Source organism: Antechinus flavipes, chromosome 2, assembly GCF_016432865.1.
Source record: "Antechinus flavipes isolate AdamAnt ecotype Samford, QLD, Australia chromosome 2, AdamAnt_v2, whole genome shotgun sequence".
In the NCBI taxonomy this organism is placed as follows: domain Eukaryota; kingdom Metazoa; phylum Chordata; class Mammalia; order Dasyuromorphia; family Dasyuridae; genus Antechinus; species Antechinus flavipes.
Genome location: NC_067399.1, coordinates 551,876,980 through 551,892,458, shown reverse-complemented (window position 1 = coordinate 551,892,458; position 15,479 = coordinate 551,876,980). Strand labels below are relative to the sequence as shown.

The window sequence follows — 15,479 nt, the reverse complement described above, 5'->3', positions numbered from 1 at the left end:
TGACACATAGTAGGCATTCATTCCTTTCAACTGCAGGAGAGAACTGGATATAACTCAGGTCAGGGACTCTTAATTTGAAGCAGAACTTTAAAAATTTTTATAACTATATTTCAATATATATTCAATATATTGTTTCCAATATAATTCTTTGTATGTCTTTAAGATATTATTCTGAGAAGGGGGTCCAGAGACATCACCAGACTGCCAAAGGATGTCCACAACACAAAAAGTAATTAAGAACTTCTGCCTTAGGAAAACAGGAGAGAACATCATTGAACATGAGCAATCCTGATTCCGTTTCTTAAATAAAAATGGGAGGTTTGGGATACGTTAGATTATAAACTCCTTGAGGGCAGGGGACTGTATTTTTCTTCTTTTTGAGGCAAAAGGGGGAGTAGACTTCTCCCTTTTCTACAGTGAAGGAAATTTTGTTTGCTGATTTTAGGAACTATACTGTGGTGAACACTGAGAAAGGACTTATAGAAGTACAAAGAATGAGCTGCCTAGGAATGAAGCTGAGCTGTCAGTTAAAGATTCAGAGTGCACTATGGACCGCCACCGAGGTAATTACTATTGCCCACATCATGAATGCCCTGGCTGCATAGCCCGCTTCACGATCCTGTTGTTCATGTGCATCATAAAACTAAAGATATTAGCATAGTCAATTAGCCCTGGAAGGGGTAAGAATAGTCATATAGTAGATTTGTAGAAAGGTCAATCAATGGCTAGAATGACAGGGAGAGATAATGTGGAATATTGGAGGGGATGTGGGAAAACTGGGACACTGATGCATTGTGGGTGGAATTGTGAATGCATCCAGCCATTCTGGAGAGCAATTTGGAACTATGCTCAAAAAGTTATCAAACTGTGCATCCCCTTTGATCCAGCAGTGTTTCTACTGGGCTTATACCCCAAAGAGATACTAAAGAAGGGAAAGGGACCTATATGTGCCAAAATGTTTGTGGTGGCCCTGTTTGTAGTGGCTAGAAGCTGGAAATTGAAAGGATGCCCATCAATTGGAGAATGGTTGAGTAAATTGTGGTATATGAATGTTATGGAATATTATTGTTCTGTAAGAAATGACCAGCAGGATGAATACAGAGAGGCTTGGAGAGACTTACATGAACTGATGCTGAGTGAAAGGAGCAGAACCAGGAGATCATTATACACTTCAACAACAATACTATGTGATGATCAATTCTGATAGACCTGATTATCCTCAGCAATGAGATGAACCAAATCATTCCAATAGAGCCGTAATGAATTGAACCAGCTACACCCAAGGAAAGAACTCTGCGGGATGACTATGAACCATTACATAGAATCCCCAATCCCTATATTTTTGTCTGCCTGCATTTTTGATTTCCTTCACAGGCTAATTGTATAATATTTCAAAGTCTGGTTCTTTTTGTACAGCAAAATAACTGTTTGGACATGTATACTTATATTGTATTTAACATATTGAACATGTATTGGTCAACCTGCCATCTTAGGGAAGGGGTGGAGGAAGGAGGGAAAAATTGGAACAAAAGGTTCTGCAAGGGTCAAAGCTGAAAAATTACCCATGCATATATCTTGTAAATAAAAAGCTATAATTAAAAAAAAGAAAGGTCAATCAAACGCTACATTTGCTTTCTCACTGGTACATTGATTCCAGAGCCTGTTTCCAAGCCTGAGGTTAGAGACACCTGTTCACAAGCTCATGGCTTACTTGTTTAAGCTAAAAATTAAAACCAGGAGGATTTGGTACAATAACTGGCCTGATGATACTCCATCTGTACCTCACCATTCTAATGTGTATCTGGAGGCTAAGATTGCTCTGTAATTATCAGTGCAGTAGAAGGTGGGATGAAAAATGGAAGAAGGATACAAGGCAAGAAATGAAATGAGAGTAGTGCAATAGAGGGACTGAACTTTATGTAATGCATTGCAGCACGTGCTATCATACACTAAAGAAAACTGAGGAGATTGCTTAAAAAAATAATAACTTCAAAGCCAGTGATCTTGTTGATAAAAGCAGAGAGTCAAAAGTTGGATGTATCACATTCCCTACATTACTCTTCATCTAAAGCTGATTTACACATATACGCCCAGAATTTATTGCCACAAATTTTACCACTTTCATATTTGTTCACAGGACCAGAAGATCTACATATACAGCTTAAAGGGTATGTGCCCATTAAACACCCCTCAAAAAGCATTAGATACCCCAGCTGTTGTCACTTGCTTCCTGGCAGTACCTGTTATGAAAAAGGTAAGGAAAAACAAATGAAGAAAGTTCAGAAAAGTCATCAACTATTTGCCTAAAGGGGGTCTGATGATGAAACCAAAGATATTGTGGAAAGTTTGCTTTTCATAGAACAAATTTACATCAATGTAATTTTTTGGTGTTTTTTCAGGCTGGAAAGCTAAATGTTCCTGGTATTAATTAATAGAAATTTATTAAGCACCTATTCTGTGCCAAGCATTGTGTCAAGTGCTGGATAGTTTTCTAATAATTTGTTTCACTGAATATATAAATCTTATTAGAAGTGAAGCATGTTATCCAAATAAATAAGGTTTATTTGATAGGGTTGATTTGCTCTATTTAACTGTAAAATTGTCTGTTCCCATAATTGTTGATAGCAGCACTTGATTCCCTTGTCTTAATAACAACAAATCATTTCCATTTGAAGGGGCAAGAGCAGAGGTTGGGGGAGGGGGAAGAGAAGAATCTTCACAGACATTGGCTTTAAATTTCAGCTCTAAATTTACCCCCAAGAGAAAGAAGGGAGATAGATGTTTGAGCAGTTCAGGACACAGTCTTCATCAGAGACCTAGAAAACATGAAACAAAGAGTTATTTAAACTCTTCTGCCGGCCAAAAGCCCTCCCTTCTGTGCCAAGTGAGCAGCCTCCAGAATGGAGGCAAGGTAATAAAGCACGGTCTGTGTTGTTGGCTTACCTGGACCTGATGAATGCCTCTCCTCGGGAGACTTTGTCCTGTCCTGAGAGCAGAATGTCTCACAGTGAATTGCCTAGGACACGTTCCCATTGGAAGGCAGTGATTGCTGCTACAGCTGGAGTGCTGACAGCTTGGGGCCTTCAAATGCAGTTTTATTTTCGTGTTTTCCTTGGCTGTTTTCTTTAAAATACTGAAAATGAATTCTGAGAAAGTTACTAAGGGCTTATTGACTTTGCTGTTGAGCTGCAGGTCAGGTCACTGTTTTAACTTTGACAGTTTGAGGCAAATCTTCTTAGAGCTTCTGACATCCAGTTGAGAGGTGGCTTTCTGTTCTTTCATCCTCAGTGGCACAAGGACGTGGGTTTCTGCTTTTGTCTCATCCTGCGTTTTCCAACCTGAGCTGGTCACCACCTAAAATTTTTTGTGTATTTGGTTTTTAAGGGAAACTGCATTCAACACCATGGCTTGGGACTTAGAGGGTCTTTCTGTGGGGTTGAGGGATAAACACTCAGCATTGGTATTGTTTGGCCTATGCCCAGTAACATAGAATTCGTGCTGCTTTGGTGGGTAAATTAATTTCCAGGACCTAGTAGCTAACAAATAGCTCCTGCAAAATTTACGGGAGTATCCGAAGCCCTCGATTAAGATGCTGCTGAGAGTTGAGAACAAGAATTTGTGTGGATATCACCAGGCCACCTTTCAAGTCAACTCCATGCCAGGCTTCTTGACCTGCCCAGAAGCTACCCATCTTACTGAAGAAGTCAACTCATGCCCTGCTTACATTACGAAGGGTATAGCCTTTTGGGAAAAACAATCGTGGGCAGAAGACTTTTGCTTGAGCTAAGAGGGGAGAGGAGAACATAGAGGCCCTTAATGAATAAAGTAGCAGTCTTTTTGTTGAAAGTTTTGAAACTAGCCTGGTGAGAATTTCCAAGAGAACACTTAATGTGGATCTGTTTCTCCTTTCAGCAGAATTCCTACCTTGTGCTGGCTGGCATGTCGGATGGACTTGTGGCAGTGTTTCCTGTGATCCAGGGTATTCCGGATAATAACTGCTCCTATCTGTGTTCACATACTGCAAACAGATCCAAATTCAACATTGCCGATGATGATCCCCGACAGAATCCTTACCCCGTAAGAGCCATGGAAATAGCTAACAGTGGGTCTGAGGTGTGGTACAGCAACGGGCCCGGCATCCTAATTATAGAGTGTGCCACACTGGAAATAAATAGGCGATTAGATCCCTATTCTCCTCCTTCCGTGATCACATCAATAGTGGGCAACTCAGAGTGCCATGGTGAAGAAGTGATCTGGTGCCTGGATGACAAAGACAACGCTTTAGTGATGTACTTCTCTGCAACCTATCAGTTATGCGCACGGTACTTTTGTGGAGACTGCAGCCCGCTCAGAGACACGTTCCCAGTTGAGCTGCCTACTCTGGGACTCTCCACTGCTGGTCTGGCCAAACAGCAGCATCCTGAAGGGGACTGCATAGCTGATATGAGCATAATCTATAGCGAAGAACTCGGAACTCAGATATTAAACCACCAGGATTCTCTTACAGATTATTGCTCTGTGTCTTCATACTCCTCTTCCCTTCCCAACAGAATCACTGGGTCTTTCTCAGGTCTGCCAAGTTCACCCATGAGCTCTTCTAGCATGCCTTTTCCCACTGACTATGAAGAGTCTGACAAATTTCACGAGTCTAATCTTTGCTCTGATGGATTTGAAAAGGATGGACCTCTTATGAACAGCGAAGCATCCACACACCTACAAGCTGTCAAAATCCTTTCAGTAAAAGACCTCATTTGGATCCCGAGGTAAAGTGTTCCGTTAAATAGATTTACATGGTATTCAAAAAAGAAAATAAAACAAAAAAGGAATCTCCTATTGACCTATGGTAATAGTGGTAGTGGGGAAGATCATGCCCTCTAGATTCTTTGTTTTTAATTTTATCCCATTTGGCGCCACAGTGAAGGGCAAGTTTTTAAAACTATTCTCAGTGAAAGATGCAGAGAATAGCACTGTTAACAAGTATTTTTTGCTTCTAAGTCTTTTTTTCTTCTCTCTGGTCAATCTAATAATAACAGCACTAAGCCCAGTGCCCTTATCAGATACAATGCAGTAAAAGAGGTGATTTCATTGTGATTAAATTTCCTTTTGGGGAAGTTCTGTTCTACCATTTCTCTGTCATGCCATCTCAGTAATTTAATACATTAGCTGAAACTATATATGTGTTGCAAATGCTTTTCCGCTGACTGTATCACTTTACCCTGGAGATTACTAATGTGAATAAAATTCTTCCCACTTTCTGTTTCTTAGGCAAGGAGGAGATGTTATCGTCATTGGACTGGAGAAGGAATCTGGTACCCAGCGGGGTAGAGTAATAGCCGTGTTAAAGGCTAGAGAACTGGCCCCATATGGGTAAGGCTGAATTAGAAACTCTTCTTGAATCTTAAAATACACAAAAGAAACCAAACACACTCAATATTTTTGCATTTTAGTTTCTTGATGTATCTTTACACTAGATCTGTAGTCAGAAGATAAGGGAGCTAGATTCAGTGGTCTTTTTCTAGCTCCAAATCCTAAGATTCAGAGAACACTTTTTCCATTCTTGTCTTCTGTAAATAAGCATCATGAGGCAGCTGGTCAGGGCCTTTGTAAAGAACACTGGGCAAATTAAAAGGACCCAAATTCAAATCTAGCCTCAGACACTTAACTACTTGTGTGACCCTTCATCCATTCGGTCTTAGTTTCTCAACTGTAAAATAGGGATCACAATAATTTCTCCCTCCCAGGGTTGTCGTGAATTTCTAAGGAGATATTTGTAGAAATTTATAGTCATTTGATAAAAATCTTGCTTCCTTCATTCTTTCCATCATCATCCACCAGTTTGCAGCATAGGGTTTTTTAAAATCATGTATTGATATTTCTTTAAAAAAAAAAAAAGAAGCGACCCTAGCTATAGCACCATAGTATAGGACAGTCTAAGATGCTTCTAGCCATTTAGTAACCTTCTAATGTGTGGTTCAGTTGTCATTGCAGCCTATTTCATTATGTGCCATTGAAGGTCATAGTGAAAAACTCACTGGAGCCAAGGATCCAGGGCCAGTGTTAAGTTGGGAGTTGAAGCAATTATCCATGCATTTCATGTAGCCCCTTCTCATTTCTGTCTCCCTCTTCTCCCTATCCAAAAAGCCTTCCACACTCTACATTACATCAGAATTCTCATCTGTAAAGAGAAGGGATGGTTCTTCTTGACAGTCTTGCAGGTCCCTTCCAATTCTAAATTGATGACCCTAGGACTATTATCTACAAGGATACTCAGTTACTGCCAGAAGAGGCACTGCCCTTTTCTGGCATCCTTCTGTGACTTCCACTTCTGCTGCCAGCTGTTTCCACCAGAAATGCATGGCTCTACTGTGGGAATAAAGCAGGAGCAAGAACAGTTTGTCCAGGACATTATATACAAGACTGGGAAAATGTATAAGCTGAAGCAGAGCATGACTAATTATGGTCTGGGCTGCAACTGCTAGAGTACTCAAACACCCTGGAATGTTTACATCTCTTCACTTCAGCTACCGAGTCTCAAGTAATAAATTATTTGTATGAAAAGTCCCCAAATTCTACTTTGTATATGTTTTGGGTCACTTCCACATTATATTAATTCAGTTTCTTCTGGAAAATCTGTTGATTTGAGTTTTTTCTGAAGCACCGAAAAAAGGAGAAAGTCCCAATTCACTTATTTCTCTCAGAGCAAAATGATGATGACAAAGGAAATGTCTGCAGTGAATCAACCTCTGGCACTCGCCAACATGGAGCTTTCCAGGATGAGTCACTCTTTAGCTAATGACCCATGTTTTGTAAATGATTATATTTGAGAAATAAGAGATGTGCTTCTGAGTCCATCATCTTTCCGTGATTCTGAAATTAGGCAAAGGGATGGAGAGTGGGTTGCATTAAAATTAGCCCTTTTAGAGCAGTTCTAACTGAGGACAGACCAATGAATCTCTAACAAAAATAATTATCTGGGTCATCCCCTACCTATTGACCAAGTTATACAGGAAGTCATGGAATTATTGCAAAGGATTCAAAAATCCATATCCAAACCAAGAATTGTAATTTTTATCTTTATAACTTTATAAAGCAGTCCTTTTATTCTTTCCAAATTTATTCCATATCATTCTCCCCAAAAAAACTTTTTCCAAACTTTCTTTCATCTCCTTTAGATTTCCATATGCCCACTCCTTCCTACTTTATCTCAGCTGAATATTTTACTTTCTTGAGGAAACTAAATCATCTGATATGTGCTATCTTTTATCCCCTTCTCTTCCTTCAAAAATTCCTTATTATTTCCCCCCATTCTCTTCTCTTTTCCCTCAGCACTGACTTTCCTTACTAAGGCCAACTTTCTACATGTTCCCTTAATCATATCCAGAAGATTGCACCCTCATTTATCTCTTCTGTCTTTTTACCTTCACTTTCTCTACCTACTGCTTCCTTCCCTGTGCTTTCAATCACGCCCATTTGCCTCATCCTTAAATATTTTTACTTAACCCTAACAAAACTTCATTATTTGCCTAGTTCTACATTTTTCCTTTCTCAACTAAGCTATATAGCTATAATATGCTATATAGAAAAAGCTATATACACTCACTTGTTAACTGGCTCTAACCTCTTAATTGCCAAATTTGGTGGTCATTTGTAGTATTTGTTCTTCTCCATCTATTTGTTGCATTTGACTACTCTCTCTTCTCTGGACCTTTATGACATTACTCCTTCCTGGTTCTCTACTTGTCCAACCACTCCACTGTCTCATTTCCCGATTTATTCTTCAGACCATTTCCCCCCTTGCAACTTTGGGTATTACAAGGGTCCTATCAAAGGCCCCCTACTCTTTTCTCTATATAATAATCTCTGTTGGTAATTTCTCAGCTTCTATTGGTTTAATTATCATCTCAATTCAGAGCTTCAATTCCATATCACCTTTGACCAATTATTGGACATTTTAAATATTCTAAAGACATCTCAAATCCCTCTTTGAAATTTCTCTTTCTGCTAAAGGCATCACTGCTTTCTCAGTCTCTCAAGTTCATAACATTCATGTTATTCTTGATTCCTTACATTCATCTCATATAGTTAATCAGTTATCAAAACTTGATTTTTCTCCTATTATAACATTTGCCCCCAAATCCAACTTCTTCTGTCATCTCACATGGTTGCCACCTTAATTCAGCCACACATTACCTCTTACTTATACTTTTCTAGCAGCCTCCTTCAGCCCCCTGGGATCCAGCCACAATGATCTCCCACCTTGTCTCTCATGACTACTGTCATTTCAACTTCACCTGATAGAATCTATCTTTTCCTTCAAGAAATAATTCAAGTCTTGGAGTCAGGAGGACCTGAGTTCAATTTCAACCTCAGACACAATAATTGTGTGATCCTGAGCAAGTCACTTACCCCAATTGCCTCCAATTCTATTTAAAGCTTTTTCTGATCCCCTCAGCTACTAGAGGCTTCCCTCTCAAACAGTTATACTGCTTTATATAGATGTGTTTTTATTTTCTTTATTTGTATTCTACACACACACACACACACACACACACACACACACACAAACACATCCTTATCTTCCTCATGAAAAGATATTCTCCTTAACAAAAGGCATAGTTTTATTAATTATATTTGTATCCCCAGATTCTAACATTGTCCTAGTGCATCAGTCATTTACTCACATCCAACTCTTCATGACTCTATGGACCATACTGTCCATGGGACTTACTTGACAAAGATACTAGAATGATTCATGATTTCCTTTTCGGTGGATTAAGGCAGAGGTTAAGTGGCCTACCCAGAGTCACACAGTTAATTAATTATCTAAAGCCACATTTAAACTCAAAATTTAACTCTAGGCTCAGTATTCTATCCACTGAGCCATCTGTCTACTTCACCTAGCACATGGTAGGTGCTTTATAAATATTTACTAATTGACTTTTAATCAAAAAAATGCAGCCGGAGAGCAACTACTTTGAGAAATCATGATTTTTGTTTATTTTTTAACCAAAAAAAAAATCCTTATTCTTGAAAATGTTATGAATCAATGGTAAAGAGTATATAAAGTTTAGAGAGCAAATGTACTTCTTAAGCAAAAACACTATCATGTACTTTTTTAAAATAGCTTACCATTTTTGTTGATATTACTATTTCTCATTAATAAGAGACGTGTTAGTAGAAGCCAGGGATAACAGTAATACAGAGCGTAAAAGTAAAATTTACTGGCAGCAAAGCTAATTTATTTGTGTTTTTTCTTTTTTATATAACCTTCATTTACAAATATAGTCTTCCACTTTCCTATATTCTACAACAAAGAATCAAAAGGAAATCAGGAAAAAAATAAAATTATCATAAAATTTTTAAATTTAATTTTCTTTAAAAAGAAAGATTTTTAAAGTCAGCAGGTTTAATTAATACCACAACCAAATCTGTCAGTATATGCAATGTTCTGCATCTATAACTATCACATCTGGAAAAAAAAAAAAAGGGAAGGGGGAAGGTGATGTATTTTCTTCCTCACTTCTCTAGGGTCAACATGGCCATTTTTTACACAGCATTTTTACTTTTTTGTTCTTTCCATTTACTTTGTTGGAGTCATTATGTATACTGGTTTTTTTCTTGGTGTACTTATTTTATGATGCATCATTTCATATAACTCTCCCTAGGTTTCCTGAAGTCTTAATATTCTTCTTATTGTAGCATAGTAATATTCTAGTACATTTGTGTATCACATTTTGCTTAGAGATTTCCCAATTGACTTTTTTCCCAATCTTTGCTACCACAAAAAAATGCTGCTATAAATATTTTGATGTATATCATACTTTCTTTCTTTAATTTCCTTGGGGTCCATGCCTGGAAGTGAGCTGTGGGTCAAGGAAGATAAATGTTCATTTTAACCATTTTTTTAAAAACATAATTCCAAATTGCTTTCCAAAATAGTTGGACTCGATATACAGCTTCACCAACAGCCTATTAGTATATCTGTCTTTCTGTATCTGATTCAAAAGTAAGAATTTTCATCTTTTTTCTATCTTTGCCAATTTTGAAGTGAAGTCTCAGAGTTGACTTGATTTGCATTTCACAATATTTATGATTTGGAAATTTTTTCATATGTTTGCTAAAAGCCTGAAATTGTTCTTTTGAGAGCTATTTATTCACATCCTTTTACTATTTATTTATTGGAAAATGACTCGGTCTTTTATACTTATATTTGTTTTTCTTTTATCTTGGATATCAGACCCTTATCAGATATAGTTGATGTAAAGATTCTTCTCCCCCCCCCCCAAATCAAGATGTTGCCCTTATCATCCTAATTGCACCGGAAAACTCTTTAAGACTATGAGGTACAGGACAGGTGTTGATGTGACTTGCTAAAAGCAATTTCTACCTAGTAGGTAGGTCCCTAGACCAATTATATCACAGGTCTAATCCTTTTTTTTTAAATCATCTTTTAAAAAAGCAACATATAACTGGTAACTATGAGTATTAATTCATATCTCCCCATCTTTCCCACAAGGGTAGCACAAAAGACTGTCAAATATTTCACTAAACCTTGGTAAACTACATATACAGCATTTTTTTGATCTATCAAATCTATCTATCTATCAGGCTACCCTGTTAAAATCATAATAAAGATTCGACTGCCCTGTTCTTAAACTTGTTATATGATCTCTGTTTCCTTTTCTAAGTGTTTATTGAATCATCCAACTAATAACATATTCTAGGATTTTGTCAGTAATCAAAGACAGATTCACTGTCTTTGTCATTATATCCAAACTACAGTTTGGAGATCCTGGTTCCTTAAATTCTTTGGGAAATTTGGCTTACTATAAGTCTCTCTTGTTATACATAGTCTTTCAAAGATTATTGATGGTGCACTCAGCAACTAAGTCTGCCAATTCTTTGTGAATTCTAGGATGTAATTCACCTGTATCTGGTGACTTAGACTCATTCAAGATTAGTTATCTCCTCTCTTACTTAGTCTTTTCAGTACAAAATTAATTCTCCTCAGCAGAAAAAAAAAGAAGCAAAATAAATTGAGCAGGTCTGTCTTCTCTCTAACATCAGCTGCTATTCCTTTTTTATCTTCTTTAATCCTCCTCTTTTCCCTGCTAATGAACAATATTTGTCATTTTTTATTTCCTCACCAGTCTCTTTAGCCCTCCTGACACCATTCTCAGAAAGAATATCATCATTCTTTAGAACTGGAAAGGTCTTTAGAGACCATCTTACTTAATCTCTTCATATTTTAACATGACAAAACTGAGGGTGAAGGTTAGGCTGCTAGTAAGTAGAAGATTTAAAAAGCTTGTCTCTTGCCTCCTAAGTTCAATAGTCTTTTCATTGCACCATGTTCTTGCTTTGGCAGTCAGCTACATAGTATAGGAAACTGAATGACATATTGAATCCAAAACCAGGCAAAAAACCTTAGTCATTTACATTTACCTCCAAACTTCATTGTAATTTTTTTGTAGTAGATTTATCTGCACAATTGCATGGGGTTTAGACAAGTCTTCATATTGTCTTGCAGAAAGCAGCAGTAAAGCAAAGGATGCAGAGCTGGCCTCTGTTCTGTCTCTGACAGGCTGACTGTATGATTCTGAATAAGTCTTTTAACCTCTTGAGACTAAAAGTGCAGAGAATGTGCCATCTGTATTGGCAAAGGGAGTTTCTTGTCTGAGGTTCCATATACAGATGAAATCATGGACCCAGTCTAATGTGTATTTTTAATATATACAGGCATTCCTCAGAGTTATTGTTTTGATGCCAGACCACCAAAATAAAGCAAGTGTCACAAGAAAGAAACATACCTAAAATTTTTGGTTTACTATATTTACACTATACTGTACTCTATTAAATATGCAAAGTATTACATCTAAAAAAAAAGTACATACCTTAATTAAAAATCTTATTTCTAAAAGGTGCTAACCATCATCCCAGTCTTCAGTGAGTCATAATCTTTTTGCTGATGGAAGATCTCGCCACAATGTTGGTGGCTCTGATCAAGGTTGCTGAAGGTTGGGGTAGCTGTGGCAATTTCTTAAAATAAGCCAATAATGAAGTTTGCTAATATTGATTGACGCTTCCTTTTACTTGAACACTTAGAGCCCATCATAGAGTTATTAATTGGCCTAATCTCAGTGTTGTTGTGTCTTGGGATAAAGAAGTCCCAGGAGAGTGAAAGAGATGGGGGAAATGGTTGGTGAACATACACAGCATTAATCAATCAAGGTCGCTTCTTATAGAGGTACAGTTCATGATACCCCCAAACAATTACAATGGTACATCAAAGATTACTCACTACAAATCTCCATAACAGATATAACAATAATGAAAAAGTTTGAAATATTGTGAGAATTACCCAAATGTGACACAGAGCATATGCTGCTAGAAAAATGTCAATAGACTTGCTTAGTGCAGGATTGCCACAAACCTTCAATTTATTTGTTTGTTTTTAATGCATTATCTGTGAAGTGCAATAAAATGAGATATGCCTGTATGTATGTATTTATATACATACATATGTGTGTGTGTGTGGCAAGCACATATACATACATACGTATCCATACACAATATATATGTATTACATGTTTTCTATTGGAATTACATAGAAAATATATACCTTTCACATACATGTAGATTTTATATATGAAAACTATCATGTGTTCACATACTTATACTTCCGTCACTGAAAGTAAAGATAAGATATCTGAAGGTGTTTTGCCTGACAGGAGAAAGTCAGCCTGTGATTTAAAATTTGGAATTCATAAACAGAGAATCAAGAATTCGATGGTATAATCCCATTGCTTTAGAGATCTTGAATGGCTTAAGGAAAATGTCCATTCTAACTCACATCCCTGAAATTACCAAGACTCAATCCATTAAGAGTAAAAAACATAAAGTAAAACTGTCTCTCTTGACCTCTGCTCTATTCATACTGTTATAAAGCACTTAGGTATATACGTACATATGTATATATTTACACACATATGTATATATTTTGTTGTTATTTAGTTGTGTCAGTCATGTCTGACTCTCCATGATCATCTTTGAGGTTTTCTTGGCAAAGATCCTATTAAGGTTTGCCATTTCCTTTTCCACTTATTTTTGCAAATGAAGAAACTGAGGCAAATGGGAGTAAGTGACTTGCCCAGGGTCACACAACTAGGAAGTGTCTGAGGTCATATATGAACTCAGAAAAGGCCCAGCACGCTAACTACTATACCACCTAACTGCCCATATGAATATATAAAAGATATTATATATTGTTTTATTATAATATATTATACATAGAAAATATTCTATATATGTATTCATATACACATTTAAGAAGTGAGTTTTACACTAAGAGCTAGTTTGTATTATATGATATGTGTGTATATGTATATACATATACATAATTATATGTATGTATATATATATAATATGTGAGTATATGCAGAAATATGTATTTTTCAAACACATTTGTTATGCAAGATTATAATGATGGAATTTCACCTTGTCAGTATTTCTCTCTAAACATCTGTGCAAAGAAGTGTAAAATGAAGCTTCTGTCTGCAGACTTTTGTCTCCTCTTGTGATGCTGTATGTTTTCTTAGACGAGCTGTACCTCCATTTTCAAGACCTGTCCTTTCATTCCCCAGGACTCTGGTTGAAGCTGCTGTTGTAGGAAAGGACACGGTTGTGTGCTGTTTTGAACAGGAAAACATGGAATGGTGCCTGGCTGTCTGGAGAGGCTGGGGGGCCAGGGAGTTTGACATTTTCTACCAGTCCTATGAAGAACTGGGAAGGCTTGAAGCTGGTATGCGAAAAAGAAGGTAATTCTTATGGAAGACTAATGGTTTCTGAGTGATGAACAGACCAAGGAGTATCAACTGACACTCTTCAGTGTTGTAACCTGGAGAGCTCCCTGTACCCAGAAGAGGGACTTTTATTTCTTTCTTCATTTTTGCTGCTATGAACTACTGAGAAGTTACCTGCTGTGCAGTGTGTTTGGGGTGGGGTAGAGTAAGTTTTTTTTTTTTTTTTTTAACACAAAGTCATTTGGATATCTTCTCTTTTCTTACCCTTCATTTTTCATTCTCCAGCAAGAAAGCTTGGTGAGAACCTGTTCACACTCTCCCAGCGTCTTGGACTTCTTTCTCCTTTTCCTTTCTTTATCCACACAAAGAAGAGGATGTCCAGATTCTGAACAAGAGTTCTTGAACTTTTAGTCTGATGATGGAGCAGAACCTTTTCCCTGCCTCTATTTTACATTTTCCCCCATGCCCTAAGTCATGGTTGTAATTACACTATGCCTTCTCAGCTAAGAGGGCTAGACTGAGCATGATGGGAGAGATCACTTTCCTCTTCCTTCCATGGCTCCAAGGCTCACAATCTAGTATAAGATTTCTGCCATCCCCAAAGGCAGGTTCCTTGGGGTTGGCCAAAACTGACTGATTTATCTGAGACTGAATATTTTCGCTAATGCAGAATGTATCACTGTGATAAACCCTCAGATGTACTTTTAGTGTCCAACATTGACCAGTCCTAGGGTATGGAGAAACATCTTTTAATCATGTGGCTAAGAAGCAAAGAGGAAATGTCATCCAGAGGGCAAGTGATTTCAGTGTTTGCAAGGTTCCTGTTGCTTTTCCAGTTGACAAAAGGAAGAAGTAATGATCAGTGGCATTTCAAAATAATCTTACGTGTTTATATTTTTTAAAAGCAAACTTGAACACAGCTGGAATATAAAAGCTCTGTATGTACATAATCCTGTTTGTTATTTTTAAAATTAATATCTCTCTTAACCCTTTGGTTATAAATTCACATTTTCCTGGGTTGCACAATACTACAAATACATTAAGATTTGCTGCATGCATGTACAGTAGAGTGTAAAAAGTAAATTAGTTCACAGAGAATTCATGTGTATATTATATAATGTTTTTAATGAGAAAAAATACATATATATATATATATATATATATATATATATAAACTCAGTTTCATCATTCAAAGCTGCTTGACACAGAACCAGAAAGTGAAATGGAAGAGTTACACTTTGGTTCAACTGTTGACTTTAAAAAATAAAATAAGATTTGACACAGGGCAATTTCATTTATTTGAAAATAAACAGACTACTTAAAAATGAGGTAATAGCTTATAATCTTTTGTTGACAGCTTGGGATAATTATATCACACACACTATGCACAGTACTTGCTTGTTTATGTCACTGAAATACACTTCTTCCAGATTCACTCCCTGATCTTCAAAGCTAGCTCTGTGTAGGTGGTGTGATCTAAGTAGGACAATTAGGCTTCTGCTTATTCCAAAATATTTCCCCTCATTGGTGTACCATATTGCCTCCCTCTTTCCTATTTTCTGAACTGAAATTCCTATTTCTAAAGTTACTTTTCTAAGTCAGATTTTTAAAAAGAAAAATCCAGAAAGTCATCATCAAAATTCAAGGGAAGGCAGGAACCTTGAGACTTTCATAGCT

At 37.0% G+C, this 15,479-nt stretch overlaps 1 protein-coding gene across 4 annotated transcripts in view; it reads left to right on the top strand.

Moving 5' to 3' along the window:
* Positions 1-14,953, top strand: part of LRRK1 (leucine rich repeat kinase 1) — a 149,682-nt gene extending 134,729 nt beyond the window's left edge. Inside the window, exons 30-35 of one of the 4 annotated variants that reach the window (XM_051980980.1) lie at positions 446-563; positions 2,138-2,254; positions 3,916-4,763; positions 5,266-5,367; positions 13,644-13,817; positions 14,088-14,953. In XM_051980980.1, the coding sequence (XP_051836940.1) occupies positions 446-563; positions 2,138-2,254; positions 3,916-4,763; positions 5,266-5,367; positions 13,644-13,817; positions 14,088-14,103 (1,375 nt within the window). In that variant the 3' untranslated portion in view covers positions 14,104-14,953. Of the gene's footprint in view, positions 1-445; positions 564-2,137; positions 2,255-3,912; positions 4,764-5,265; positions 5,368-13,643 lie in introns of all 4 variants that reach the window. The other 3 variants (XM_051980979.1, XM_051980982.1, XM_051980981.1) reach the window with 3 other exon arrangements.
* The last annotated feature ends 526 nt before the right edge of the window (positions 14,954-15,479 follow it).